At 40.4% G+C, this 27,174-nt stretch overlaps 1 protein-coding gene across 12 annotated transcripts in view; it reads left to right on the top strand.

Moving 5' to 3' along the window:
* LOC120556381 (A-kinase anchor protein 13) overlaps positions 1-27,174 on the top strand; it is a 121,619-nt gene that overhangs the window by 76,530 nt on the left and 17,915 nt on the right. For 5 of the 12 annotated variants that reach the window (XM_039795942.1, XM_039795941.1, XM_039795940.1 and 2 more), the window contains 20 exons: positions 774-821; positions 3,367-3,544; positions 3,953-4,055; positions 5,561-5,686; positions 9,677-9,719; positions 10,059-10,170; positions 12,905-13,067; positions 15,795-15,862; positions 15,977-16,043; positions 16,817-16,964; positions 17,295-17,407; positions 17,865-18,011; positions 18,568-18,824; positions 19,095-19,220; positions 19,599-19,716; positions 22,654-22,902; positions 23,035-23,111; positions 24,533-24,714; positions 25,627-25,709; positions 25,832-26,020. In XM_039795942.1, coding sequence (XP_039651876.1) covers positions 774-821; positions 3,367-3,544; positions 3,953-4,055; positions 5,561-5,686; positions 9,677-9,719; positions 10,059-10,170; positions 12,905-13,067; positions 15,795-15,862; positions 15,977-16,043; positions 16,817-16,964; positions 17,295-17,407; positions 17,865-18,011; positions 18,568-18,824; positions 19,095-19,220; positions 19,599-19,716; positions 22,654-22,902; positions 23,035-23,111; positions 24,533-24,714; positions 25,627-25,709; positions 25,832-26,020 — 2,597 coding nt within the window. The remainder of the gene's footprint in view (positions 1-773; positions 822-3,366; positions 3,545-3,952; positions 4,056-5,560; positions 5,687-9,676; positions 9,720-10,058; positions 10,171-12,904; positions 13,068-15,794; positions 15,863-15,976; positions 16,044-16,816; positions 16,965-17,294; positions 17,408-17,864; positions 18,012-18,567; positions 18,825-19,094; positions 19,221-19,598; positions 19,717-22,653; positions 22,903-23,034; positions 23,112-24,532; positions 24,715-25,626; positions 25,710-25,831; positions 26,021-27,174) is intronic. The other 7 variants (XM_039795950.1, XM_039795951.1, XM_039795948.1 and 4 more) reach the window with 6 other exon arrangements.

A 27,174-nucleotide genomic window follows, 5' to 3' on the forward strand; every position in this document is an offset into this window, starting at 1 on the left:
AGCCGCCTATCACGCAAGCCGTTGACTCTCAGAAACTTGTCTTCTGATTCTGTTGTGGCTTTGGGTCTGCCAGACCTCTTCCTGTCAGAGTTTCCCCCAGTTTCTAAGTGCCTTTTGATGGTGAAGAATAATGTACTCACTGACACCTGGACTTTCTTCGCAATTTCTCTGTAGGAAAGACCAACATTCACAACACAAGTGTTATGATGGTCTGTCTCTCTTCCATTGTTAATTGCTGCAGAACAGCTTTACGTTGTTAACCCATTTCTTGTTCCCTGAAAAAGGCCTTTTTGTAAAATTCTGAACTGTACATTATTTTTCAGTTTTGGGTAACCTCAGGCAGTTCACCACTTACCTTTGTACCATTTCAAGCTATTCATTGTACTTGAACTGCTAAAATTTCAATAAAAAACTAGAAAACTTGGGGTGTTCTAAAACTTTTGACCAGTAGTGTAAAACTCTAAGAAAGCAATAAGCGTATTTCCCAAAATGTCTAAACACACTATTCCTTTAAGATCATGATTCTGAAGAAACGCCTTTGTAACTCCTCCAACATGGTGGCCTGCGCCTCAGAGCTCCATATACACACAATAGTGCCCAAAGATATCCAACCAACTAAAAAGATAATGTTTCCATCAGAAAATGAAATAGTTTCATTCATTCATTCATTCATTCATTCATTATGTCCTTATTGACCTGCCAACCCTTCATATCCCAACTCCTCTCACCCATCATGCACCACTCTCCGTCTCTCTCTCATCCATCACCTTCAGCTCTGCCCATAGCCCTGGTGAGAGGAAGCCGACCTTTCACAGGAGAAGGTACTAATACATCCCATTCATCAGTTCATGTGATGTTAAGAATCTTTGACTTGTTGCCAGGTGATCTGCAATGGCAAATTCATGTAGTGTAGCCTTTGTGGATCTCCCACCTTTTGATGTATGCTTGCTGAACTACTGCTGCATTGTGCTCCATCCCTGCAGGCAACTGTGCTGAAAACTGTTACTCTCTTTTCACCCATTAGAATGTGCAAGAAATACTGGGGTAAAGAGATGGTTAAGCAAACTGGTGTTTTGTACTACAGTGGCAATAACAAGCAGCCACATGCAAAAAGGGGACTTTAGCTCTGGAGGCTCCGAGGACTGTATTGTCGAGCGATTGAGAACAGTAAAGTGACACAGTAACACACTTACTTGGTGTAGTAAGTTCCTGTAGGCAATTTTTCAAGACTGTAAAGGCTTCAGAGGATTTTGGAGAATATAGTGTCCCACAGCAGTAAAAACAGGACAAAAGTAGTTGGATTGTGCAGAATTGTTATCTGTGAAAGAAGAATAGTTTTGTTGCTTTTGAGGCGGGGGGGAGTCAGGCATGAAGAAGAACCATGCAATATTCAACATCAAGTGATCTTTTTTGACCCTGAGTGTAGTTGTTTCAGTTCTGTGGGCTTAGACAAACCCTCACCCTGTACTTCTCAGGAAGGCTGATGGCTATGAAAACAGGCTTGCAGCTGTAAATGGTGTAAGCTCCCACGCCCAGGTAGGCTTCTTCAGTTAGGGTTGATGATAGCAGTCACACGGTGGCATAATGGAGTCTGTTGGGATGGGACCCAGCAACATGTCACTTTCTGGTTTCAGGCTTCTGGCATAGATTGACATAGATAGATTAGGTGACATTATTGTGTAGACTGCATTCATCTTGCCACTTTACTCTATGCCAGCGGTTCTAGAATGATTTCCGAACTATTTTTAACTTGTTCTTGTGTAATATTTTGTTAGTGCATGGTTTCTAAATTACCTAAAATTTGTGTTTTTTTTTTTGCTGTTACAGATATATCTGTGATTAGCAAATAATGGCCAATACTATCAGCCTGCCTCTATATCTGTCAGGCTCTAATTAAGACCTGGCTCTTAAGGTCAGAGACCACTACTCTAACCATCGGGCCACATCTTTTACATTGAAGAGAGCAGTGGCTACCACAGACATGATTTTGAACCCATTTACAGTGATCATGCTAGCCACTGTGAAATCTACTGTACATACTTAGGAAGTAGTCCCCTTGTGCCAGATCATTATCACTCTTTTCAGACATCCCTGTAACTCTGTCTTTTTAACATCCTCCTCATCTGCTTCACTGCAACTCTGCCATATTTGCTACCCTTCGCTCCTCTTTATCTCCAGTCTCCCCCTTACTAAACCCTCCACCTCACACTCACACCTCAGCTGGTGCCTTCCTGATGCTCCACACAGCCATGGTGTGGAAGTAGTTAGTTCCCTCAGGTACAGTGTTTTCGTGTATGGGTGTGTGATGTTTTTTTTTTCTTCTTGCTAAGAGCACGTGACCTTCTTTGAATAGGATGTATTTACATGCTGCTTGATTTGCATTTGCCGTTTTTGTGGGTGTATATGCCTGTGTGCATGCGTGCACGTGAGTGTGTGAATGCCCTGCCCAGTCAGTCAGTCAGTCAGTCAGTCAGTCAGTCAGTCAGTCAGTCAGTCAGTCAGTCTGTACCTTCCTGCAGCAGAGAGCTGCAACAGCTGCTGGCGTTACTCATGATTCAGGACCGAGGACCTTGTGGCTCTGAAGGATAGTATGTAATAATCATGGCAGGAAGCAGGCCTTAATATGACAGATATAGTCATCTACATTCAAAGCCCTGAGGATAGGTGAGTGCTGCTCTACACTGGTCACTGATAATCACCAAGCCATGATTCTTTTGGTCCAGTTTAGATTAGTGATGTTTGAATGTGTTAGACTGATGATTTGCTGGATAATGGAGTGCCATAAAAACCCAAAGGCTGGAGATAAGAGAGATTTACTGCTGAAGCTTTACTCTAAGTATCACAGAGTTTGTCCTGAAGCGAATAGAGCTATGGCCACGTAGCATAGCTCATCCTGAAATGTAGCTGTAGTTTTCCTCTCCATAATCATTGTATTGGATTTTTCAAGGCTTCTTATTTCCAGTCATAGATCGATGTAATTGGGTTTGTAAATCACAGCTGCAGAGCTCTATATGCTGATGCTGATGTTGGAAGACATTTGCTGCTGCTTCAGCTGTAAATCTGCCCCGGAGCCCAGACATAACTCAGCTGGCCAAACACTGTGTGTGTGTGTGTGTGTGTGTGTGTGTGTGTGTGTGTGTGTGTGTGTGTGTGTGTGTGTGTGTGCGTGTGCGTGTGTGTGTGCGTGTGTGTGTGTGCGTGTTCTCAACAGGTGTGTGTGTGCATGTCTTGTTTGTGTTTGTTGCAGCAGTAGCTGTGTGTAACCAGAACACTGTAATAGAATAGTCCAGCGACACGAGTGGAGTGTATGTGTACAGAACTTCTTCCATCTTTGATGTCACCCCTGCCTTCTTTTTGTCCATACAGCTACAGCCTGGAGGGGCTCAGTGGGGCCCAGGAGGAGCTGAGGGGCCCCACCACTCAGGGGCCCCGAATCCTGGAGCCTTCAAGGATGCGCCGCCATGACAGCGATGACAGGGGCTCCCTGGTTTCTCTGACAGAGGAGCAGGAGGAGCTGGGGGATCATGGCAGACTACATGACCTGGTCAGCTAACGCACACACGCACACCCCAACGCATTTGTCCTTCAGATGTCATATCTTCATACTGTCATGCAGTCGGCCCTGAGGGAAAACACCCTCAGCCTAATTCACATGAGAGGAAAAAGTTATTTGTTAAGCTTATACATAAACAAGATTTATAAACAGTCCGGGGAATTTAGTCAGTTTGGGGATTAGTAAGAATTAATAAACTTCACTTTCCTCAGGCGGCTTTTCTCCACTCTCATTGAATTTAAAACAAATTGTGAACACAACATCAAATCGTTTGTGTAGTTTCCCTTTTTAGTTTATCGTTCCTGTTTCCAGTTTAGTGACTGGTACATTTTTGTTCCATGTTATCTCTGCGTGTTTTGTTTTTTCTTGTTTGACCCAAGCTTGTGTCTCTTGCTCTAGAAATCAAGGCGGTATCGCCCTCTGCGAAACAGCTGTCCTCCCTTGACCCTGCCCCTCACCAAGTCTGTATCCATGCTCGCCATCAGCCACAGAGACCTTGATGGTGAGTAAGAAGTCGTGAGGCTGCTTTTCTGTTTTACCCTCAGACTACGTCCACACTACTACATTTTCATTTTAAAACAATCTCCGTCCTCGTGAGCGTTTTAGCACCGTTTCGGTGTAAACACGGGAAACATCGCTCGGATAATAGCTTGCCTCTTGTGCATGTAGGCAGTAGTAGTATTATAAAATTAAGAGTTGAACTGCACAACAGCTGCTAGCATTGAAAACACGGTCAGAAACACCTGTACTTTGTTATCCATGTTGAATACCACCAGTAGTGTGGGCTATCATTTTGTTCTTTCTAGAAAAGAGTCACGTGATAGGGCCAAGACTAATTAGGGAAGGATACGTCGGAACTGATAACACCTGAATGTGGGTGTCTAAATCATTGTTTTCAAGTCTCCGTTTCCACCCTTCCAAACTAAAACTCAACCCTGAAGTTTTCAAACTAAAACTGGATACACGAGTCTCAGATTTAGGGTTTAGTAAACGCTGGTAGTGTGGACGCGAGGCATAAACTTAGCAAAAGTTATGGGTTTTAAAACGAAAAACTTATTAGTGTGGATGTAGCCTCAAATTACAATTACAGATCCATATCTAGCTATACTTGTAACATTAAACATATCTGACCTCTTTATCAATACATTCCCATTTTATTATCATATATCTCAAAATGAATAATAAAAAATTACAAGTGGAGCATACTGTACTAAATGAGTCAATAAAGTGGTAAATATCTAAAAGTCTTTATTTCAAAGTGTACTTCACATACTCCTTTTTGTAAGCTAAGAAGGCGGTCATTATTGGGTCTAATAAGAAATATAATGTATATATATATATCCTTACCTAGGTACTGTCAGGGCACGCCCTCATACTCTGCTTCTGACTGGCTAGTAGTCCTTACCTAGCTACTGAGCATGTGCGACTCCCAACAAAGATTGAACAGAAGAGAGAGGTCTCACTCTGTAGCTGAAACAGCTCAACACACAGGGTGAAAAGAGGAGCTGCAGCAATGTGCAGTACAACAAAAATACAGTGTTTTGAAAATGAAACCATGTAAACCTATTCTGATATAACCTCTAAATACAATTATGGACCCGAAAATGAGCAGAATATGAGCCCTTTAACATTAACTCGAATGAAACCCGCGTCAGCTATTTGGTTCTTCATTCATTTGCAGTCATAGACAATGTTTTTAGATATGAGCATATGTTTTTGAGTTTTTTTGTTGTTGACTACAGCAAAACATTTTACATTCTTTATTTTTTAAATATTCTGATCTAATAGTAAATTATTACTGATTGTTAACTCTTAAAATCAGAACACGTGTGTTTGTGTGTGTGTGTGTGTGTGTGTGTGTGTGTGTGTGTGTGTGTGTGTCAGGTATTATGTCTTTATCTTGACATTTCTACCTTTTTTTTTCTTTTCTTATTTTTTTTTTTTTTTTTTTTTTTTTTTTTTTGTTTTAAAGTTCCTGCTGTGGTTCTTTCCTTCCTGCCTCCCCAGCAGTGAGACACCTGAGACGTAAGAGGCGCATTTCTTTCTCTTTCAACCTTTCACCCATCCTCCCCAAATCTAAGTCCCAGTTCGTTTATGGGGACTTTTCATCTAGCGATGATGAGGATAACTTGAGTAAGTAATGTACTGTGATCATAGCTGCAGTAGAAACTAGCTGTGGTGTCAGAATCCGAGCAGTAGTTGTTCCTGTTAGAATCCTGCATCTCCCTCAAAGGACTGTAACCAAAGGTGCCATTACTGTACTATTCACTGAATATGACATATAAAAGTCCAGTTGACATTGTGAGAAGCAGTGCAGTGTTTTGATCAAGGAATACTTTTCGATACACTGGGATGTTAGTGAACTAGTAGTTGGCTAAGTACCCAGATTTGTGTACCCATGTGCCCAGCTTTGACCCAAAGTAGAGATCTTTTTGTCCCCTTTCTTTAGGTCTCGTAAAAGCTTACTGAAATTATTCAAATAGATGCAGACAGGTCAACTGAAAAAAATGGTTATAAAACCTAAATTATAATATTTCATCACAAAATACACATGATGGATTATTTTGAATAAACTAAGAAATTATGCGTAAACATTCAGCCTTAACATTTAGTGCGACCTCTCACTTTTTACATGTTTGCTGTGGGTGAGTGCTCTCTAGTAACAGAAAGAAATGCACTTAGGCCTGAACATAACTAACACGCTGAAGTCGAAAAGTTGAGCTTCATCTGAAATTTTTTATGAGGAAATCACTAATTACTGCTGATATTAAGCTGATTGCGGTATGCACTTGGAACAAGAATAATTATTCCTGTTGGCGACATTAAATAAAACTTCTTCTTCTGTCCCCTACCCAGCCCACTATATTTATTAGATTAGTCTTTGTTTTGTCTCTTTGCAAACATGAAACACAATCACCAGAGTAAGAGGAAAAATAATAATCATAAACACTGCAGGTGAACTGCCCTCCAGATAAATGGGAGCCTGTCACCTTTAGTCAACGACACTGAGCCTTCCCTTTTCTTATCTGTGAGATATTTCCATTAGTGTTCTCCGTCTCCTTGAGGAAAAAACTCTGCCCTCATTATCCTGTTTTGGGTTTGACTTTCTGATGCAGAGAAATACTTTGCATATTTGTGTGTAATTCAGAATATTGTTTTTTTTTAGGCTGCAGCTATTGATTATTTTAGTAATCGAGTATTCTACCTATTATTCCATGGATTAATCGAGTAATCGGATAAGAAATACTTTTGTTTTATTGAAGAGCAATAATATACAATAGTTTGGTTTACTTATCGGAAAAAGCAACATTTTTATTGCCTACATTGCTTACAATATCATCTCTCAAAAAAGCTAAACATATTAAGTGTCATATTACATTGTTTTTAAAGAAAACATTTTCTGAAATGCAATAACAACCTCAAACTAAGGCATACATTAAACATCCATAAACATTACTAAACTTTCAGAACTACAAGTTTCAACCTGAGACTGATATATACTGTATATATGCCTATATGTAAATATTAGTTATACTCAACCTGTTTTCATTTATATATTTGATTACAATGTCACACAGCTCTGTTACACTTATGCTAGTGGATCGTTGATCAGCTGTTTCTCCGAAGGGATAGTCAACGCGTCAGCTCTTTAGATCAGATGGTGGTCACCACTACGGATTTTCTTGTCTTTGTCTTTGGTAGTTGTTGTGTTTGGTGTAGTTTCATCGTCCATACGACTCCATACGATTTACTTTAGTCGGGAATGGAGGTTTAAGTTAGACTCCATGTTTTCTGTTGAGATGCTGAAGCATTGACGTCGTGCTATTATTGTGGGTAAGCCATACCTGCCAACACTCCCGTTTTTCCCAGGTTTCTCCCGTATTTTAGCCCTATCTCCCGGACCCCTCCCGGTTAGTTATTTCTCCCGGGAAACTCTCGTAATTTGCATGGCCCAAACTTCTTTATAAATAATCGGACCAATATGTTTGTCTACTATTGACCAGTTGCCAGATCTTGTATGATCTGGCAATCATCCTATTCACACAATCCACACCTATATAATTTTCAACCCGTTTGTCACCTCAACCTGGCAACCTATAACCCTCAACCTGGCAACCTATAACCCAGTTGCGCAGTTGATCTCTGCGTAAGCTTCACGGAAAGTTCAGATCTGAAAGCGAGCCGATAACAATGGCAGGTGAAGGAGGTGTTCCCGCAAAGAAATCGAAATTTAGCTGTATATTAAAACAGTGTTGGGCGCAACAATTCACATGCATCTTACCTATCGGCAACCTCCACGCTTTTTGTAAGGTGTGTCGCATTGATTTTAATGTAGCGCACAGTGGTAAAAATGACATCACCCAGTACATTAAAACACAGCGGCACCATCGCGCAGAAGAGGCACATAAGGGCAGTGTAAAAAGATAGTTACAGAAAATCGCATGAGCATGAATAACAGCACTCTTGGCTCTCTCCTATCCTGCAAAATAAACCACACCAGTTTGGCTTCAAAGTCCACTCCGTCCAAGAGGGCACTGAGAGCAGCTACATCTGCCACATACAGCTACAAAAAAGAACAGAAAAGTGAGCACATATTCATGTTTACAAAACTGATGTTGACCAAAGAGAGACAGTTATTGATTAAATGTGTTTGTACCAGTATTAAAAACTGCAGTGCAGTGTATCTGTGATGTTTTGTTGTAATACAATTAAAATACAATACAAATAAAAAATATAAATAAATATGAATACATTAAGTTATGTTTTAATTTATATTGCAATGTAAATAATATACTTATAACTTACAGAACACTTAACAGTACACTTAAGTACCCCCCCCCCCCACAAATCTCCCAGATTTTGTAAACCAAATGTTGGCAGGTATGAGGTAAGCTAGTTAGATTTTGCAGTAGACACGCTGTACAGAGTTTTAGTTTTAATTACATTTGAACTGATTCCAAACTTTGGACACTTTCTGTCTCTTCTCTTAGGCCCTTACGCTCTTTCTTCATTTTGTAATCAGTCTTCATGTGTTGCCAGCAGCGTCAGCCCGGTGTGTGACAGTAATAATCCTCCGTGCGGAAACACCGTGAGCACTACAACGTTGGTCACATTAATTAAACAAAGGCATTTTGCATCGAGGATTTTTAGTAATCGAATTATTCGAGTTACTCAAGGAATCGTTTCAGCCCTAGAGTTGTGTAGAAAAGATGCATATCTATGTTTAACTGATATCAAATAAGTAGAGACTCTTTGGTGATTATTTGACAAAGACTGCAGCGTATGCTTTGATTACATGTTTTAATTAGTAATTTTTTCTTTGTATTACATACAATCCTATAAAAAAAAAATACAACTAGGTGAGAGGTTAATTTAAAAATACCAACAGTTTGGCAGTCACTGGAGCCATGTTTGGTTAATAGAGGAGCTTGGGTGGAGCTTGGCACCTAATGTTAAATACCTTGCTCAAGGAATGTAAAGGTAGCTGTTGTAAGACATGGATTATTCAATTCTCTGCCCAATTCTTGCAGCCAGGATTGAAACTTTCAACCCTCTGTTCGCAGGAATGGTTCTCTACACCGCGTCTACACAGGAGGCGTGGTGTGAGCAGGACATTAGCAGAGCAGCACGGCAGCCTCAGTGCTCTGTGTGTCTACGCAGGGTGCGTTCAGGCACATTATTAGGCTGTAGGTCACCTGTGTTTTGTCAGCACTCAGAGCCCAATACACAATCACTTTAGTTACGTGCTTAAAACATAAGGAACAAATAGACATGAAGAGTAAAAATACGCTCTGGCTTGTGTCTGGTTGAGAAAATAGAAACAAAAACTGTTCCATGAGACACAGGTGAGACGGATGGCGAAAACGTGGCTGAAAAGCCACGTTTTCGCGTAGTAGACACAGCGTTAGGTCAGTAAGTTCATTCACTATCTGTATATTCAGGGAAAACAGGAGGACCTGGTGGTTAGTGTGGTCAACCCCTAAACAGAGATTTCCATCACCTTTTAATAGAGGGAGGAAGGATAATTTCCACCTGAGACAAATAACAATGAATTAAAAAAAAGCTGTTTTTACCAAGCGAATCATTGTCCTACCACTGACTTCCTCTCTTGTTTCTTTCCAGGTATGAGGTCGTTTTCCAGCGCCTCTGGGTCCCTAGCATACAGGTCAGTCCAACTCTGCACACATACTTTACCAGAAAATAGTTCTTAAGGTTTTTACTGCAGCTGGGAACTTTATAGTCCTATAAATAAACTGTGTGGAGAGGTAAGCAGCAATGGTTCTCCATGGAACCTTTATAGTGCTGTAACCATTTTTGGAATGTGTTAACAGATAACCTTGTGAAGGCAGCTGTTTGAGGATAACATTAAGTGTGTGTGTGTGTGTGTGTGTGTGTGTGTGTGTGTGTGTGTGTGTGTGTGTGTGTGTGTGTGTGTGTGTGTGTGTGTGTGTGTGTGTGTGTGTGTGTGTGTGTGTGTGTGTGTGTGTGTGTGTGTGTGTACCAGTATATCAGAGGAGGAGCCTGGCCCTCTGCGGAGCGACACTGAGGGAAAGAGTGTGACCAAAGTCAGTCGCACCTTCAGCTACCTCAAGAACAAGATGTACAAAAAGACCAGGGTGAGGGAACATGGAGTTTTTATTTATCCTTAATAAAACGGTGGTACGGTTTTTAAAAATATATTTACTATACTTCACTATCAAATCCAGCCTCTGTTCATAGGCTTCTCCTCCTTAAACATTTATCCTTCAAGCAAGGATCACTGGACACCAGCCTCACACTGGGAGCTGCCCTGTGCATCTTCTTCTGTTGGCCTCCCAACAGCTCCAGTTAAACAGTTGGGGGTTCTGTGTCTTGCTTCAGGGCAAGACAGTTTTTCTTGTAACTTCCCCCTTTCAGATTTTCCCAGTCAGTTCATTTTTCAGATCACAACAATTTCTGGTCACTAGACTGGTTTAAGATGTGATCAAAGTTATCTTTTATTCCTGACAGAGCCATGTCATATTTACCTGCGAAAGATTTTTTTCTAGTGAGAATATAATAGTCATTTCTTTTTACATTATAAGCGATGATAACCCTGATTATATTTATCAGGTGAAAGAAAAAAGAATACTTTCGTCATGGGTACCTCTCTACATTGGATTTGGAAGTCCTAATACTGCAATTGATAAATCACAAAACTCAGTATTGCACGTTAAAAATCGCACAAGTGGCATACTGTAGTTTGACAACCATTAATCTGATTTGCAAAAAAAATAGTTGTCAATATTTAGAATTTAAATTGTCCTATTTGGGAATTAAAGGGTGGCGTGCATAGTTACTTAAACGAGTGTTTGCAGTCTGTAATTGTGCAGCCCTTGCAAAGAGACACAGAGGGGTGAACAGGAAGTAAAACCGGAAGATGGAGTAAGCTGTGGTTTTATAATCTCATCTCTTACCTCAGTCATTGCTTTGCTTTTAAAGTGACAGGATTCGGAAGGAGCATACCAACCCTGCGGCTGGTTGCTCCCTGTCAAAGGTCAACATTATTAATCATGGTTTTGTGGACTCCAAGAGAATTAGCAAAGCTTTGATATTCAAATTGGCACCTATTGGATTACATCCATAATCTAGTTGTATATTCACTGACAACCCTAATGGCCACCTCAGCAAACACAGACCTGTCACACAGCACATTAAAACTATATCAAAGATTCAAAAAGTATGTCACAAACCACTGCTGTACACAATCCTATACAGCTTCTGTACAATATCCAAAGTGTGAGTGTTCCCCAAAGGGATGTAGATGTGTGCAGTTTTGACATAGTGTCTGTACCCCTTCGGTGGTTGCAGAAATAGTCCATCCTGTAGCAAGCCAGTCACTTCCTCATCGCAGCTTTCATAAAAGAGCCTTGGTGCTGGTAGTAGCTTCAGCCGCAGCCAAGGATGTTATGCAGGAGATTCACAGGGAGCCATGGCTTCTCAAAGAAATGGAAAGGTTGGCTGGAGGTAGGCTAAGAGAATGTTCTGGTTTCCCAGTCAAATTGTAGTAAAATAGACTCAAAAGTCACCTGGTGTTACTTTCTGGGCTGATGTCTTTTTCCAGTGAAGTCATTGCCTGTTACAGTATGTTTCACTCAAACGTCTTTTTGTGTCAATCTGTGGTTTCGATGTCATAACTTCTCCTGTTGTGAATGCGTGTAGCCAAAATAATTGTGCAGAGAATTGTCTTTGCTTCCTGTGTTGTTGTTTTTTAGATATATCAAGCATATCTAAAAAAAAAAAGAAGATTATTCGAAAGGTTATTGTGCTGAGAAACACTTTATTAGTTCTCTAGTTCGTAAAAGTTTGTCGATGTGTTTTACCTTGTGGTTAGACAGCTGTTGCAGGAAGTGAGAATGAATGCTAAGTGTTGTAATGGCTATAAAACTTGCAGGCTTGCTGTGTTCCAGTCAGCCTCATGATATCTTGAAGCAACTGAACAGAATGAGCTCTAGTATGTCAGAGCTTTGTGGTCCCCTCAAACCAAGAGGCCCAGGGCCGGCTATTAAAACGAGCTGGAAACTCCATTTTCCCATTTCCTCTGGGTTTGGGTGGAGGCTCTGTGATTCAAGTCCAAAAGAATAAGAGCTCTGTTCTTCTCGGCATCACTTTATGGCATTGTGATTCAGCTCAGTGTACAGAGATGACCAACAGCTGAGGATGACCTCGTCCATTAATCCGGAGGCAACAGAAAGACCGCCCTGTAATGGAAAGGTCAAAGATTTGATTCCCAGACAGCGTGTCTCCGTCAGTAGTCATACGTCCTGCAGAAGTGTTTCAGCCCACTAAAGTCTTCCCTGCTCATTCATCACAAGATGGTTTGAATAAGAGCCTAACAGTAGCTGAGTAAACAACACAATGTGGAATATTATTATTAAATTAGTACCAGAATTGTAATTGTTTATCACAGTTGTTATGTACTGCTTGTCATGATCCGCAGCATTATAAACCCCTACAAGTAATCCTGTTAAAAATATATATCCGAGTTTTAGAATGAGAATCACATTGTTTTATGAGGCAAAACAATGTGAAACAAAGACGTTCTACATTCAAAAAAGATCTTAATGAGACCTAAATAATGCATCACTTAATATGCAAAGCCCCCTGCTGTGTAGTACATCACAGTAATAATGTTGCTCTGCTGGATTCAGATTGGAATTTATTAACATAAGCAACTAGCTAAATGCTAAGACATTTTGTCAATGTTTGTCACTCTACAGGCAACTCAGCACAGTCTTTTTATTCCTAATTGGCTGGTATCAAAGTTGAAGTAATTACATTCCTTTCCTTGTATAGTTGGCGTTCCTAACTATGATACTTCCACTTGTGCAGGAAAAGGATCGAGAGAAAAGGGAGAAAGAGAAGGAGGGCAAGGAGAAGGACAAGAAGGCAATTAATGGTCATATGTTCACACCAGTGGGCTCGGGGGGCCAGGCAGCCCAGTGCTTCCAGTGCAATAAGGCTTTCAACACCAAGGAGGCTTTTTATTGCTCACGTAAGTACCTTTGTCTGTCTGTTTCTGTTTTCTCATTGTTCTATGTGTTCCATTGTTTTTGACTAATCAGGACTCGTTTTACTTTAGCTCTGTCTAAAGCCCATTAAGTGTTGTGATCCATTGTTAAAATAATTAATGTTATTATAGATTAATTTCTTATTTGAAAATAAGCTAGTCTCTCTGCACTGCTGGCGACACATAATTGAATATACTGTAAGGAGAAAAAAGAAGCTGAAGTTGTGAAGAAAAGCTCTGTTTAGTGACAGTAGTGCACACATACATCATCAGGCATGATCATGCTAATCAACTTACTGTAAAGGCTCAGTCCGTACTTTGGAACCATATATTGTATAGATTTATCCACATATGTTATTTAAAGAATTTTATTTATGGACAAAGAAAACTTTATTTAGTTTGTTAGTCAACTGATTATAATAGAACACTGTTGCTGATGTAAATAAAGTTTTAAAAGCATCAGAAAACATTAATAATTTATATCATTAATGTTGTATGACAGAGGTATTCAATAAAAATTCAAAGAGGTCCAGTTACTAAAATGTTCTCCCAGCTTTGGTCTGAACCTCATATAGTCTGAATGGCGTCCTCTAGCCAACCCCTACGTCTGTCAAATAAAATCAACATCGTACTTTTCATATTATTTCAACAATATTTTTAGATACTTTTAACATACAGACACATTGAATTAAATTGTATAGAAAAACAAATAGCTATCTTTGAGCAGCCCCTTTTTCTCTTTTATAATTTAATTAACATTTCTGCTTCCTTTCCTAGTTAGAGAAATGGCCTGTGGCTGCCCTGCTATTAGTTTGAATCTTGAATGGAGTTATTGTCATTCTCATGCACATGTGTAGGTGCTCTCTAGTGAACCTGGAATGGTATACTTGGTGTTAATAATGTTCATAACGGAGAAAGCTGGCTCAGCTCTAAGTCAATCCAAACGTGTTACTCTGGTTAGACCAGGGACAAGCGTCTGTGGCCAGGAAGTAGCAGGGAGTTTTTCTGCTGTCATCTCTCTTACTCCGTTCTCTCTCGCCAACTGTCTGCGCACAGTAAACAATCAATTTGATTGGCTGAAGTTATTGCTGTTCTATTTGGATACGCCTTGCCCGTGGTCCAGTCCATTGTAAAAAACAATGCTCCGTGAAGATTATTGTTTATTCCTTTTAATTGATCAGAAATAGGTCATGGGTCCGGATAAAAGCGTCACTTGGTCCGGGGTTGGACCGTGGCCTGCCATTTAATGATGCCCAGTTCTATAGCGTGTGTGTTGTAATGTCAAAAAGGAAAGTCGTTAAAGCAGAATCACTCATACTTGGCTATGCCAGCTTCATGATTTGTTTGAAGTAGTGAAACTCTCTGAAGGGCTACTTCTAATGTAACCCAGTCAGGCTTTTAGTACAGACAACAAAATGGCATTTGTATTGTTTTCCACTGAAAGAGCAGCAGCAGCCCTAAAGAGGATAAAGTTTATTGCACAAGCCTTTGGCGCAACCCTAAAAAAAGCCTTAAAAGGAGAAATCAGCTCTGCGATGGATCACAGCGATCCTCTCAATGGTCACAATCTGCCTCAGATACTTCCGGCTGGAGAAAACCGCTCTTGTTGTGTTCAGTTGGCCTGGTTCGTATATTGTTGGAGCCCCAGACAGTTCTGAGGGTATTTTCAGGAGGTTTGTCCTCACAGATGTCTGGCTGGTGTCCATTCAACAGACAAATACAGTGATTCTTTGTCTGACATTAGCTGGAATTAGTTAGATGTCCACAAAAAGCAGTACAATACCCAATGAAACCATTTAAGAGAAGAAAAACACTACAGGAATTGTAGCTGGTTTTACGGTGTGGATCCTAATTAGATATAAATCACATAATCTACTAGGCGGATACTTTTATCCAAATCTCTTTTACAGTAACACAAGTATATACACTTTTCAGGTGTTAGGTGGAAGTGAAAATAGAAGCCCTAACCCTGAAAGTGTTGCTGCCCTTCTATTTGTGTTGACTTATTACACAGGATTATTGTCTCACCCTGACTCAGAGCCTATGTGTGTTGATGTAATACAAAGAGCGGAAATGTTGTATGCAAGTTAGCATGGATGACTGGGTCTGTTGGGTTTCACTTGTGCAAAACACTTCTGTCTATTGGAAACATGCCTATATGAAAGTAAGTGGAATCTGTGAGGCTAGCTTTTGAGACAACAAGAGATGGTTGTTTGTTCCTCTCTCCCTTCTTGATCGACCACTGCAAAGTCAGTATGAAATTTGAACAAAGTATTGTCAGGGGATTTTAATTCTTTCATTGACTCAGCAGGATAAGATTACAGAGCAGCTCCTATTTTAGCAATCTTAAATGATGACCCTTTCCTGATTTGGGAATGTTTATATAATTGAAATGTTCCCATGCAATGCAGTGTTTGTGTGTGTGTGTGTGTGTGCGCGTGCGCGTGCGCCCCTGCGTGCGTGTGCGTGTCATTCCTCATCTTTCTTTTTCTTTCTCTTTCGTCCACGAGCAGTATTACCCCTCGATTGCATCACATGCCTCTGCTCCAGTCTGGCTTTCATTAGTGGGCTGGTGGAGTTTCCTGGCCGGCTATGAAAACCAGTCAGAATTTCTAGCCCCCACCTTTCCACACACACCCTCAACACCCCCACCACCTCCATCCCCACCGTGCTCCTAGTATTCACTGAGTGTTCTGTTGCTTTTCTTTCCAGACTGTAATGCTTCCGTCCACAAGAGCTGCAGGGACAGCCTGCCTGTTTGTGCCAAGGTGAAAATGAAGGTAAAGGTTCCCTCAGAGTAACTCCTCCGCTGATTCTCTCGTATTCTGCTGTCCTGCAGCCAATATTGATTTGATTGCCTCATTTATGCTTTTATTCTCTGTTCCTCTGGCTAGTTGCCCAAACAGCAGTTTGCAGTACCAGATTCAAGCTCTTTTCCTACAGTCACGTTGAGGAACAAATGTGAGTGTCAAACCAAACTCTTTCAAATCTTCATTTCCAGTTTTCATCTGCCGAAATGCACAATGAAGCTGTTCATGTTTTTTGTTTTGTTTTAGCAATAATTAGGATTGGAGGTAGATGTTTTAGGGCTGTTGTAAGGTTAATGGAGACAGTCAAAATTAGGGTTCCTCACTAGAAGAGGAAATACAAACCGTATGGTGCTGCTAGCTCTTGTGCCATGATTCAAAGTGAGTAGGCAAGACATCTGTGCAGATTTCACAGAGAAACATTACATCTATTTGGCAACCACCAGTATCTCCAGATTTAGTATGTTTTTAGATCAGTTAAAGGGTTACTAGATTAAAAGATGAAATTATCTATCAATTGATAGAACTTATCTTGCTCCTAAGACTACAGCACATTTGGGGGTAAACAAACCAGCCAGTTTAAATCATTTTCTCTGGGATGCTCTTAGGATCTCCTGTGGTTGTTGGAAGGTTTGCAGTCTTCTTTTCACTGCCCTGTATATAACCTTTATTCCTTTATCTCTAATGAGTACAGCAGAGAGAAAGTAAACACACATAACCAGACACATACAAAGAATATAGACAGACATAACAGAGCACATCCAACATCAGAGACAATCACTAGATAGACTTAAGTGAAAAGTTTAAAATCAGGCAGCTGAATGAGAAATTTTTTTAGATAACAATGAGGACCAGCCTACTTGTTCATATAGTACACAGTGATGAGTACAATATTTATCCCCTGTAATGCATCTGTCTCTGGACCAGCTGGTGGGACAAGGGAGCGTCCCTGGTCTGCCATCTTGTCCCCCGAAGACCATTCTTCCCTGATGATCCCATCACGGAGACACACCAGCATCATGACTTTCCATGGCAACAACCTCTCCAAGAGTCTCTCCATAAGCAACATCGCTGGGTGAGCTGTGTGTGTGTGTGTGTGTGTGTGTGTGTGTGTGTGTGTGTGTGTGCGGGTGTGGGGGTGTGTGGGTGTGTGTGTGTGTGTGTGTGTGCGGGTGTGGGGGTGTGGGTGCGGGTGCGTGTGTAACGACGTAAGGACACTCGAATAATCACATTTCTATTTAAATGCTTGTTTCTGTTGCTATTTAACCTTTTGTATTGAAGCCATTTGTGTGATTTCTTCACACTGTATTTGACCACTGAGTATACATTGCACCATGTGAGCTCAGTGGGTGTTTGTGGTTGTAACTGGTTGTCCATTTTTTATTATTATTATCTCTCCATTCAGTCCGGTGTTCGACGACATGCCCATTAAAGGCCTGCGTTATCTCTCCCAGTCTACTGACTCTCTCAACAGAACCAACCAGGTCACAGAGTCCATGGAATCGCTCACCGATGAAGGTCAATACACACACACGCACACACACCATTGATTTTACTAACCAAGACAGCTGCCGATCAGCTGGGATTAATGATAATACATTTGCCTATAATGTTCATATTACAGTAATATTATTCATTTCAAAACATTAATTATATCTAATGTGAAGAATGAAATAATCTGAACACAAAATTGCATTGTCAGTGTGGTTAAACCATTCAGGAAAATAACATTTAGTCCATATATAGTTTAGGAATGGGATATAGCAACTTTTCACAGATCCTGATTTAAATGATGAATGTTGTCAAAACATAATTTAAACAGCAACTAGAGAAACATCAACAAATATTCTAAAATAAAATTGAGCCTCTTCCCTGAAAGTTATAATTGTTTAGTAAAACAAATGTAAAGCTGTATATACACATCAAATGTTGTAGAAAATGTAACATGAGCTTTAAAGCTGTGTTGTTGGTGCAGGGACGGAGATGATGGACGGCCAGCTGATGGGGGAGTTTGAGGCAGATTCCAAGGAGCTGGAAGCTGACTCGTGGAGTTTATGTGCGGAGCAGCAGTACATGCAGCAGCTGGACAAAGAGCTGGTGAAGAAACAGGACGTCATCTATGGTACATTTGATTCACCGACATGTGATTTTAAATTTTATCTTAAAAAGTTAATGGAAAATTAAGGAAATGTTTATGAAGTAAAAAAGATTGCAGCTGCTCAGTGTTTCTTCAGTTTAGTTTTTTGCTTGGTTTTCTCTACTACTGCTATTTTTTTAATCAAAAATAATGGAAATGACTTGAAAGAAATGGTCAGAGTAGACAAGATAACTATTTTAGGTGACTTAAAGTAGAGAGAAATGTGTAAAACTGTAAAAGAAAAACTGTTTCAGTTGCATCTATAAGTCTCAATGGTCTATTGAGACTGCATGTTTACCTAATTTAAATATTCATTGATACATCCTGTCTGAGACGCTAGAGGATTTGATTAGAATCTACTGGTGGCAAATAAATTTGATTGATTCAATAAGATATGCATTGACAGACAAATGCATGTCATGACTTCTATGAAACTCTGAGGTAGAATAACTGTATGTAGATGCATTGATCTGTGGAAAGGTATAATGAGTGCTGCTTCAGTAATATTTAACTAAGTATCACTTCCTTGTATGTCCTTCAGAGCTGATGCAGACGGAGATGCATCACATCCGGACGTTGCGCATCATGTCGGAAGTCTACAGCAAGGGTCTGCAGAAGGAGGTGCAGCTGGAGCTGCAGACAGTGGAGAAGCTGTTCCCCGTTCTAGATGAACTCCTGGAGCTCCACACGCAGCACCTCCTGCGCCTCCTGGAGAGGAAGAGAGAGTGCCAGCTGGAGGCGGGCAGCTCGGAGGGAGGCTTCATCATCAACAGGATAGGAGACATCCTGGTCAGCCAGGTTAGAGGAGGGCGGGGCGGGTGGGATAATGACACATGATGAACTCATTTTCTCTCTTTTGAGGCAATTCCACCTGTGTTGGTAGTGCAGGAAGCCTGGAGACCGTGAACACTCACTATTTCATATGAAAAGAGAATTCAAAACAAAATATGCAAAACACATTTCATCAACTATTCCATGTCAGTGTGTTGTAAGGTTGGTTTACCACTTTGGTCCAGTCTGATATATGTGTTTGTTTTGTGTAGTCATGCCTGCTCAATTCTGCTCTAGTTCTCAGGATACAACGGTGAAAGCATGAAGCGGGTTTACGGCAGATTCTGCAGCCGCCACAACGAAGCCGTGAACTTCTACAAGGACCTCCTGACCAAAGACAAACGCTTCAAGGCCTTTATCAAAGTAAGACTCTTTCAGACCTTTATATGTGTATCACCAATCTGTCCTACAATAGTGTTACTTTTTGTAGAAATTGCTTTCCATGCACTTGAAAATGTCTGTTTTTCCACACATGATTGTTTTTTCTGTCTCTCTTTTCTTTTGTTTTTTTGTCTTTTGCATCTGCACTTAATTTCAATCAGTGCATTTACCGTAATAATTTCTATTAAAGCTGTGTAACTGTCATATCCATAATAACAGCAACACCTTCTCAAGTATTATTACTGTATTGTTAGTTCTCAGGTTTCCCGTTGATTATTTGATACCTCGTCTTGCAACGACAGAGCCACCTGTTGTGTGGGCATGTTTTACTAAAACACTTGTTGTTGTTTGTTTTTCCAGAAAAAGATGAGTAGCAGCATTGTGCGGAGGCTTGGTATCCCAGAATGCATCTTGCTCGTGACCCAGAGGATAACAAAATATCCGGTGCTAATTCAGAGAATCCTGCAGCACACTAAAGGTTAGCTTCCTGTCAGCCTTTATGTGTGCATGATAACATGAATTGGGGGAAATGGTTAGAGATAGTATATTGGTGCTCAGGAGCACTCAAGTACAACAACCAAAGGAGGAACATTTTGGGGAAAATATTACATAGTATGTCAACTCAAGTGCACAATACATACAAGACGTGTATATCAGAGACATATTCACTGTTGGGCTTTTATCAGAGTACAGACCTACAGGCCACTTACACATTTACTAAATTATTTCATGTAAAAAGTAGTCCCACTGTGGAGACTCTGAGCTTTGACCTGCTTATTATTCTCGTTAGATTTTAGAAAAGAAAATCACAGTATGTTAATTTTTATTTTCAGTTAATAAAAGCTTTTAAATGTTCATTTTGGATAACCAGATGAGCCACATAATTAGCATGAGCATTGATAGCAGCTTATGCTAACAGACTGAGATAAGATAACCTACCCCCTCATAAATGTAATCCACACTGACAAAAGAAGAATTAATTTTTGGAAAATACACTTATTTGCTAAGAGTTTGATTTGAGAGTGGCATTGATCTTCTCAGCTAAATATGAAGCTATAGCCAGGTTAGCTTAGCACAGAAGGAAACTAGGGGAAACAGCCACTGTCGTCTTTAGAATTTGGTTTCTGTACCCATTAAACATAAAAGATACGATAAGGTAACAAAGTGTTCATTAAAAGGTGCTGCTAAGCAGATTTTGGTTAACTTTGGACGGAGCCACTTTCCCCGTTTCTAGTCTTTTTGCTTTGCTAAGCTAACCGCCTGCTGGTGGTAGCTTAAGTTTACCGCACAGACACGAGTGTTATCAATCCTTTCAGCAAGACAGAAAATAAATTTCTCAAAATGTTGCTTTATTTCTCTAAAGATTCTGAAACCTATTTTCTCAATCAGCTTGTTATGCTGAACAATGGGGTCCTGCATAAAATAAACACACAGTTGTGTGCCAAATGTTAAAACGGTTTTGATTATTTCAAATGAGAGATTGCTGTCTGTGCTTTTTTGTGTGCTCTTCCTGCAAACAAATGTTGCTTATGTTGCCAGTGCTGTCAATCAATACTAATAAAACCACACCCACAGTTGGATGAGGAATTAGCTGAGTTTTAGATGTTTAACCCTTAATAAATAGTACCAACTAACTGTGATTGTTGCTTATTGAGTCATACATCTTAATTCTATAGAGAAATATGTAACATTTGACACTTTCAGGGGCTGTAAGGAAAAAGTCTGCAGTTTTTATAATAAGTGTCAATTTTCTTTTAATCTATTCTGACATCTTACTCTTTGACTACCATAATACGTTCACAAAAAGACATGTAACAAGCAATAAAGGAAAAATGACAGAAACTGAAATCCTACGTAATCATGCACATAATGTATATTACGCACATTTACACTCATCCTTAAATCCCATTAAGGTATGTTGAATGGACCTTTTCAGAAAAAAGGGAAAGCAATTTTAGTGAAAAGATGTATTCAGAATATCTACTATAATTAAGCTAATGAGCAGAAAGTGTTCGGTAAGCCAGTGTAGCCAACGTTGCATACAAATGACTTGAACAGACCTTGTAAGATAAAGGGGCAGCACAGTGTGTTGTCCCTCTCTCAAGAAGGACAGATGTGGGTGTGGCAAACAAGTACTTCACATTTTGGAGACCACGATGCAAGTGGGATCTTGGAACCGCTCAAGCTCAATAGGATTACATTTTGGTGTGCATTTCAAATTATGCAGGTCAGAGAAAAGATTGTTAAAATGAAAGGGACAAAACTCAACACACATGAGAGAAGTTAAGGTGACTTAATATAGTGTGTGTGTCCAACTCCACCTACTTAAACCATTAAAAGGCCTTAATTTCTCTCTGCAATGGCACTTGCAATAAGAGGTTTCTCAGCGAGTGGAAATGCAGGCCTGATTAAATGCCAAAATGGGTACAAAAAATGTCACTGCACCGTCTGCTTTCCATAAACACATCCTCAGCTGTGCCACTCTACCCATCTGGTTCAAGTGTGTTAGTTTGGAGCCATGAAATTACCAAATGGACTTGCCAGCATTTGTCCTTCTGGGGTTTTGCACCTGCGTAAAAATAAAACCTTTTAAAATCTTAACTTTTCACACAAAACCAGTGAAACAAATTAATAGTGGGGTTGGAATCTTAACTGTGGAATCCTAATGCCAGACTGCTACACTGATTATGTTAACACGCACACAACCCGTTGTTTTACCCCTTATTCCGAAAAAGACACTATTCCGACTAAGCTGTTTACATGGCTAATGAAAGTGAATATTCCATTAATATTCTGGTTTACATGCAGCCATGCAAAGTAGGATTTTTTAGAGTTTTCCACCATAGCAGAATTGTCCGACTGTGCGAACACAGCCTTCCTCTTTCATTCCTTCAACCACCTTTTTGAAAAGCTCAGTGTTGCGATGTTTGTGGATATCCAAAAACCTGTTGATACTCAAGTCTTTTTATAATGTTTAAAAGTAGGTGTGATTCTCCTTCTATTCTTTTGGGCATGCAGCTCTACCGCAGCATCGTAATCTGTTGGCTAGTTGGTTTGTCCAACCACAGCAACACACAGAGCTGACCGTAAGCCCTAAACAGGCAAGAGGCCTTAAATTGGCCACTAACTACGGTAAAAACTCTGATTGAGAAACATACAGAATGGGCTGTATAAATGTCCAAAGAATGCTTCTAAAACATGAATAATACCGGCATATCCCACATGTCTTAATCGGAAAATGCTAAATTCGGAAAAAGGCCTTATTCAGAATATACAAATGGAATATGCTGTTTACATGACCCGTATGAAATTTGAAATATTGTCATGTTCCGAAAAATAGTGGAATATTTGTGTGCATGTAAACTTCCTCAATGGTGCCTGTCTAACCTCTCTAACTGTCACATGTTGAACACAGAAAGCGAGGAAGACCATGACCATCTGACGGACGCCGTTCGGCTTGTGAAGGAGGTGATCGCAGCAGTTGATAGCAAGGTGAACGACCACGATAAAAGACGCCGCCTGAAGGACTTTCACGGCCGCATGGACAGCAAGTCCATCATGGTGATGAAGAATGGTCAGATCTTTGCCAAGGAGGATCTGCTGAGGAGAAGGCTGATCCACGATGGAGTGCTGCAGCTGAAGAACTACCAGGGAAGACTAAAGGGTAAGCAAGGAGCTACTTACTGACTGCTTCACTGCCAATTAATGGACTACAAATTCTCTCTTTCTCTCTGTAAACATGTTACAAAATGGGTTTGAACTTTTCACTTATCCAACCACAACTTCTTTTCTCCAGATGTCCACGCTCTGCTACTATCAGATGTCTTTGTCTTCCTCCAAGAGAAAGACCAGAAATATGTCTTCGCCATGCTGGTAGGATCCCGCTCTCAAATCTCTCTTTCCCTCTGTCTCTTTATGTCTCTCTCTTCTTTCTCCTCCCTCTCTTCTCTTTCTCCTTTTTTCTGCTCGTCCATTCATTTTCCCTCCATCCCTACAGTGATAAAGATCTTATGAGCGCTGCCAGAGCTGCTGCTGTTATATTTTCCTATCCCACTGTTGCTGTTAGCATTACCCATTGTGTAATATTGCCTGCCTCTGGCTAGTTAGCTAGCTGCACCTAATAAAGCTGTTCTGGCTCTTGGCATCTAACCCAACAGTGATAAATCATATAGGTTTGAGTCACACACACACACACACACACACACACACACACACACACACACACACACACACACACACAAAAAAACACACACACCAACACACAAACAAACACACACCCCAACACACCAACACACACTAGGATGAATGAAAATAGAGGCATGCCATGTGAACCAGGTTGAGTTTTGGGCAACACAAGCTTCAGTTCTGAGGCTCACCAACAGTACATTCAGCTTGTAGCAATGAGATCAGAGGTCACCTGGAGAGAAGACAGAAAGTATTCCTGTGAAGCTAAATATGGCTACTAGAGAGTCAGAGTTAGCCGAATCAAGTGGGTATCATCCAGAGTCTTTTTTAGTATGTATGTCATGTTTTTCTTTCCAGAGACAATGTTTCCTTTGCTGTGCTGCAGATGGATTAGATACAAAGATGGAAGTTTGTTCAAAATAAGACTACCAACTTGATTTTTCTTGATTTCAACTTTAAATGCATTTCTTGACAGAGCTAAGCCTCTGGATTTCATCATATTATTTTTATAGAATAGTCACAGCATGAAATCTGAACCCTCCAACCTCAGACAAGATTGCTGGAAAAACGTTGGGATGTGGTTACGATTTCAGAGTTTTATTGGATCGAGCAGAAATAAAGCAGCGGTTTGTGATGTTAGCATACTAAACTGTGCTTTACAGTTTTTTGCAGCCTTTTAGCACTGCTGAGGCTGTAGACATCAGCTGACTTCCATGTGGATCATAACAATAGCCAGAATCTCATTTTGTCTTATTCTTCCCCCTTTACTCCACATGGTTTTAAACCTTCCCTTTCCCTTTCTGCTCACACCTCCTATAATCCTTCTGTTTTCTAACTGAGCTTCTTTCTCTCTATCCCTCCGTCTTCACTGCACTTGTTGTGTCATGCTATTATTCCCATAATTGTTCTTCTCCTCTTTCTCTCCCCCTCCTTTACACTCCCTCCTCTTCAACCCACCCTTCTTCCTGTCTTTCCCGTCTTCTCCCCATCCTCAACATTGGTCTTCCCCCCTCTCTGACCCTCCCACTGTCATCTTTTTTTTTTTCCTTCTCCTCCCTTGTTGCGTCCATCAATCCCTCCCCTCCTTCCCCACCCTTCTCTCCCTTTAGGACCAGCGCTCCACGGTCATCTCCCTGCAGAAGCTGATAGTGAGGGAGGTTGCTAACGAAGAGCGCGGCCTCTTCCTCATCACGGCAGGCATCGAGAAGCCAGAGATGATGGAGGTCCTGGCCAGCTCCAAGGACGAACGCAACACCTGGATGCAGCTCATCCAGGAAGCCATGCAGTCCATGTAAGTGGGGTTTATTTATGTGTTACGGTGTTTTTTTTAGAAATGTTTTACTTAACGTTTTACTAAAGCATATACTACGTCTATTTACTTCAACCCATAACCTCCACTGGACTCAAAGTGCTTTGCATTCAGTATTGGCCTCGTAGGGTTCACCTATGGTGTAACCCAAGAGTTAGACCCAGCCCAGTTCTTGAGATAGTAATAAACGGTAAGTTGCGACAGAGCACTTTGCTGTCAGGGGGATTAGCACTACTCTACCTGGGGATGGGATGTACTCAGGGACAGTCTAATGCTGGATAGGCTTCAAGGGCAGCTCACTATAAGCAGAGGATTATTCGACTGCAGCCAGCGGGAAGGAGAGAGATTTAGGACTCTGTCTCTCTCTCTCTCTCTCTCTCTCTCTCTCTCTCTCCCTGTCTGACTTCCGTCAAAATACGAAATTGAGATCAGGCTATTGGCAGGAATGGTGGAGATAAAAACAACAACAACAACAGTTTTCTGCTGATGCTCCATCTGTCTTTTTCACCAAAAACGTCATATACATCAAACATTGTCTCGGGGTTGTCTAATCCCTGTTTACTGTCTGATGTTGTTCACACTGATTGGTTGTTGAGAGGGCTGAAGCTAATGACTTTTTTTATAAATCCTTTCTAAAATAATTGGTTAGTCTATAAAATGTCAGAAAATAGTGAAATAGTGGCATTTTTGCTTGATAAACTATTTAAACAATTATTCAATTATCAAAATCTTTGGCCATTCATTTCAGACATTAATTGTTTTATCCTTACTCGTAGATGTAAACCTAGATTTTGTGAGTGATTTTGAACTGCTGTAGATGATGGTTTGTAGATGTTTAATCCTGCATAATTTACTAGAAGTAAAACCAAATCTTTTTTTCCTTTGGTTGGACAGGGATAAAGATGATGATGAAGGCATTCCCAGTGAGACGGAAGATGACAAGAGACAACTGGAGACGAAAGCCAAGGAAATGAGAGGTGAGAGAAACACTTTTCGAGTGTTTGTGTGAAAGAAAACAGAGAGGAGTTTGCTCCAAATACCACTAAAATGTTTTCCTCACGCTCCGTCTCTTTTTCTCTTGCCTGTCTCTGCTGGTCAGATCTGTTGAGGCAGAAGGACACAGAGATCATGTCTCTGCTGGAGGAGAAGGTGCAGCTCTTCAGGGGGATGTGGGAGGGCTCGACCCCAGGCGAGGAGGTCTGCCGGCAGGTCCAGCCTTTCTTCAGGTCAGCCTGTAGCCTGGAGCCACCCAGGGGGGCGTCTATCATGAAGGATGCCCTGCAGGAAGGTAAGACAGAGAAAGAGAGTGTTTATAATGTATGTGCTGTAGATGTATTTGCTCATCGTGCTTTCTTAACAACAGAATGATTCAATTGAATATAGAGACAGAGAGGAAGTACCATGTATTTATAGGAAATGATTAGAGCTGAAAACTGGAACTTCCTTATAGTCAAATGTCACATGAGAGCGTGAGATTTTTATCAATTAAAAAGTAGGCCTACACAATGTAATGGGAGTATTACCGGAGGTCGTTTTGTTTTCATTCTCACATGGAAGAAGAAAATCTGCCCATCAGTGTTAGACAACACTAAGGGCCTTTTTCAAACACAAATTGTGGGTAAAATCAGCGAGCCAGACTGCAATAATTAACTTGCCATTGTTTTTAGAGAAGTGTTTTTCATCACCCACTTGTGTGCATAGAAACTTTCATGAAATGTTTTTTAATCAATTGAATAATCCATTACATGTGCATTAAACTAAACCATTAAAACATGTTGACTTGTCATAGTGGGAAAAGCGCTCACAAAAAGCAATCAGTTGTCTGATGTTTTAAGATGATTTAAAGAGAGTGTAGACATTGAAGGAGTCAGAGCGTGTTTTAGGATTTTATTCCAGCTCTGCTTGGTGCTTTGGTGGCCCTGTTCATCAAAAACTTTCATTTACAGAGCAAGTTCTTTGTGGAATAACATCCCAAGTAACATACATTTTATCACAGGACAAGTACATTTTAAAAAGAAAGTCAAATCTTACCTTCACTTAAATTATTTATCCTGAGGTTTAATATTTTATCTTATTGTGTGGTTGAAAATATTAGATTTTCTTCTTTGTCTATGTGTGCTACCTTGATGTTAGCTATGTAATATACTGTAATATATAACTTTGTCTTCAAAATGTTTCTCTATTTGCTAGTTTTTTTGTTGTTTTTGTGGTTGCTTTCTTGTTATTTAGTTTTATTCACAGATATGGTTATGTTTATTTTCTGTATGTGTCATGAAATGTTTTAATATTGTCTGATTTAATATTGTTTTGGACCCCAGGAAGACTAGCTGGTTGTCTAGGCGTCAGCTAATGGGGATCCTTTTAATAAATACAAATGTGTATGAGAAGAACGCAGCATGAACTAAGAGAGATACTGTATATTGTGCTAAAGAGAGAATGAAA

This window comes from Perca fluviatilis, chromosome 3, assembly GCF_010015445.1.
Source record: "Perca fluviatilis chromosome 3, GENO_Pfluv_1.0, whole genome shotgun sequence".
Lineage (NCBI taxonomy): Eukaryota > Metazoa > Chordata > Actinopteri > Perciformes > Percidae > Perca > Perca fluviatilis.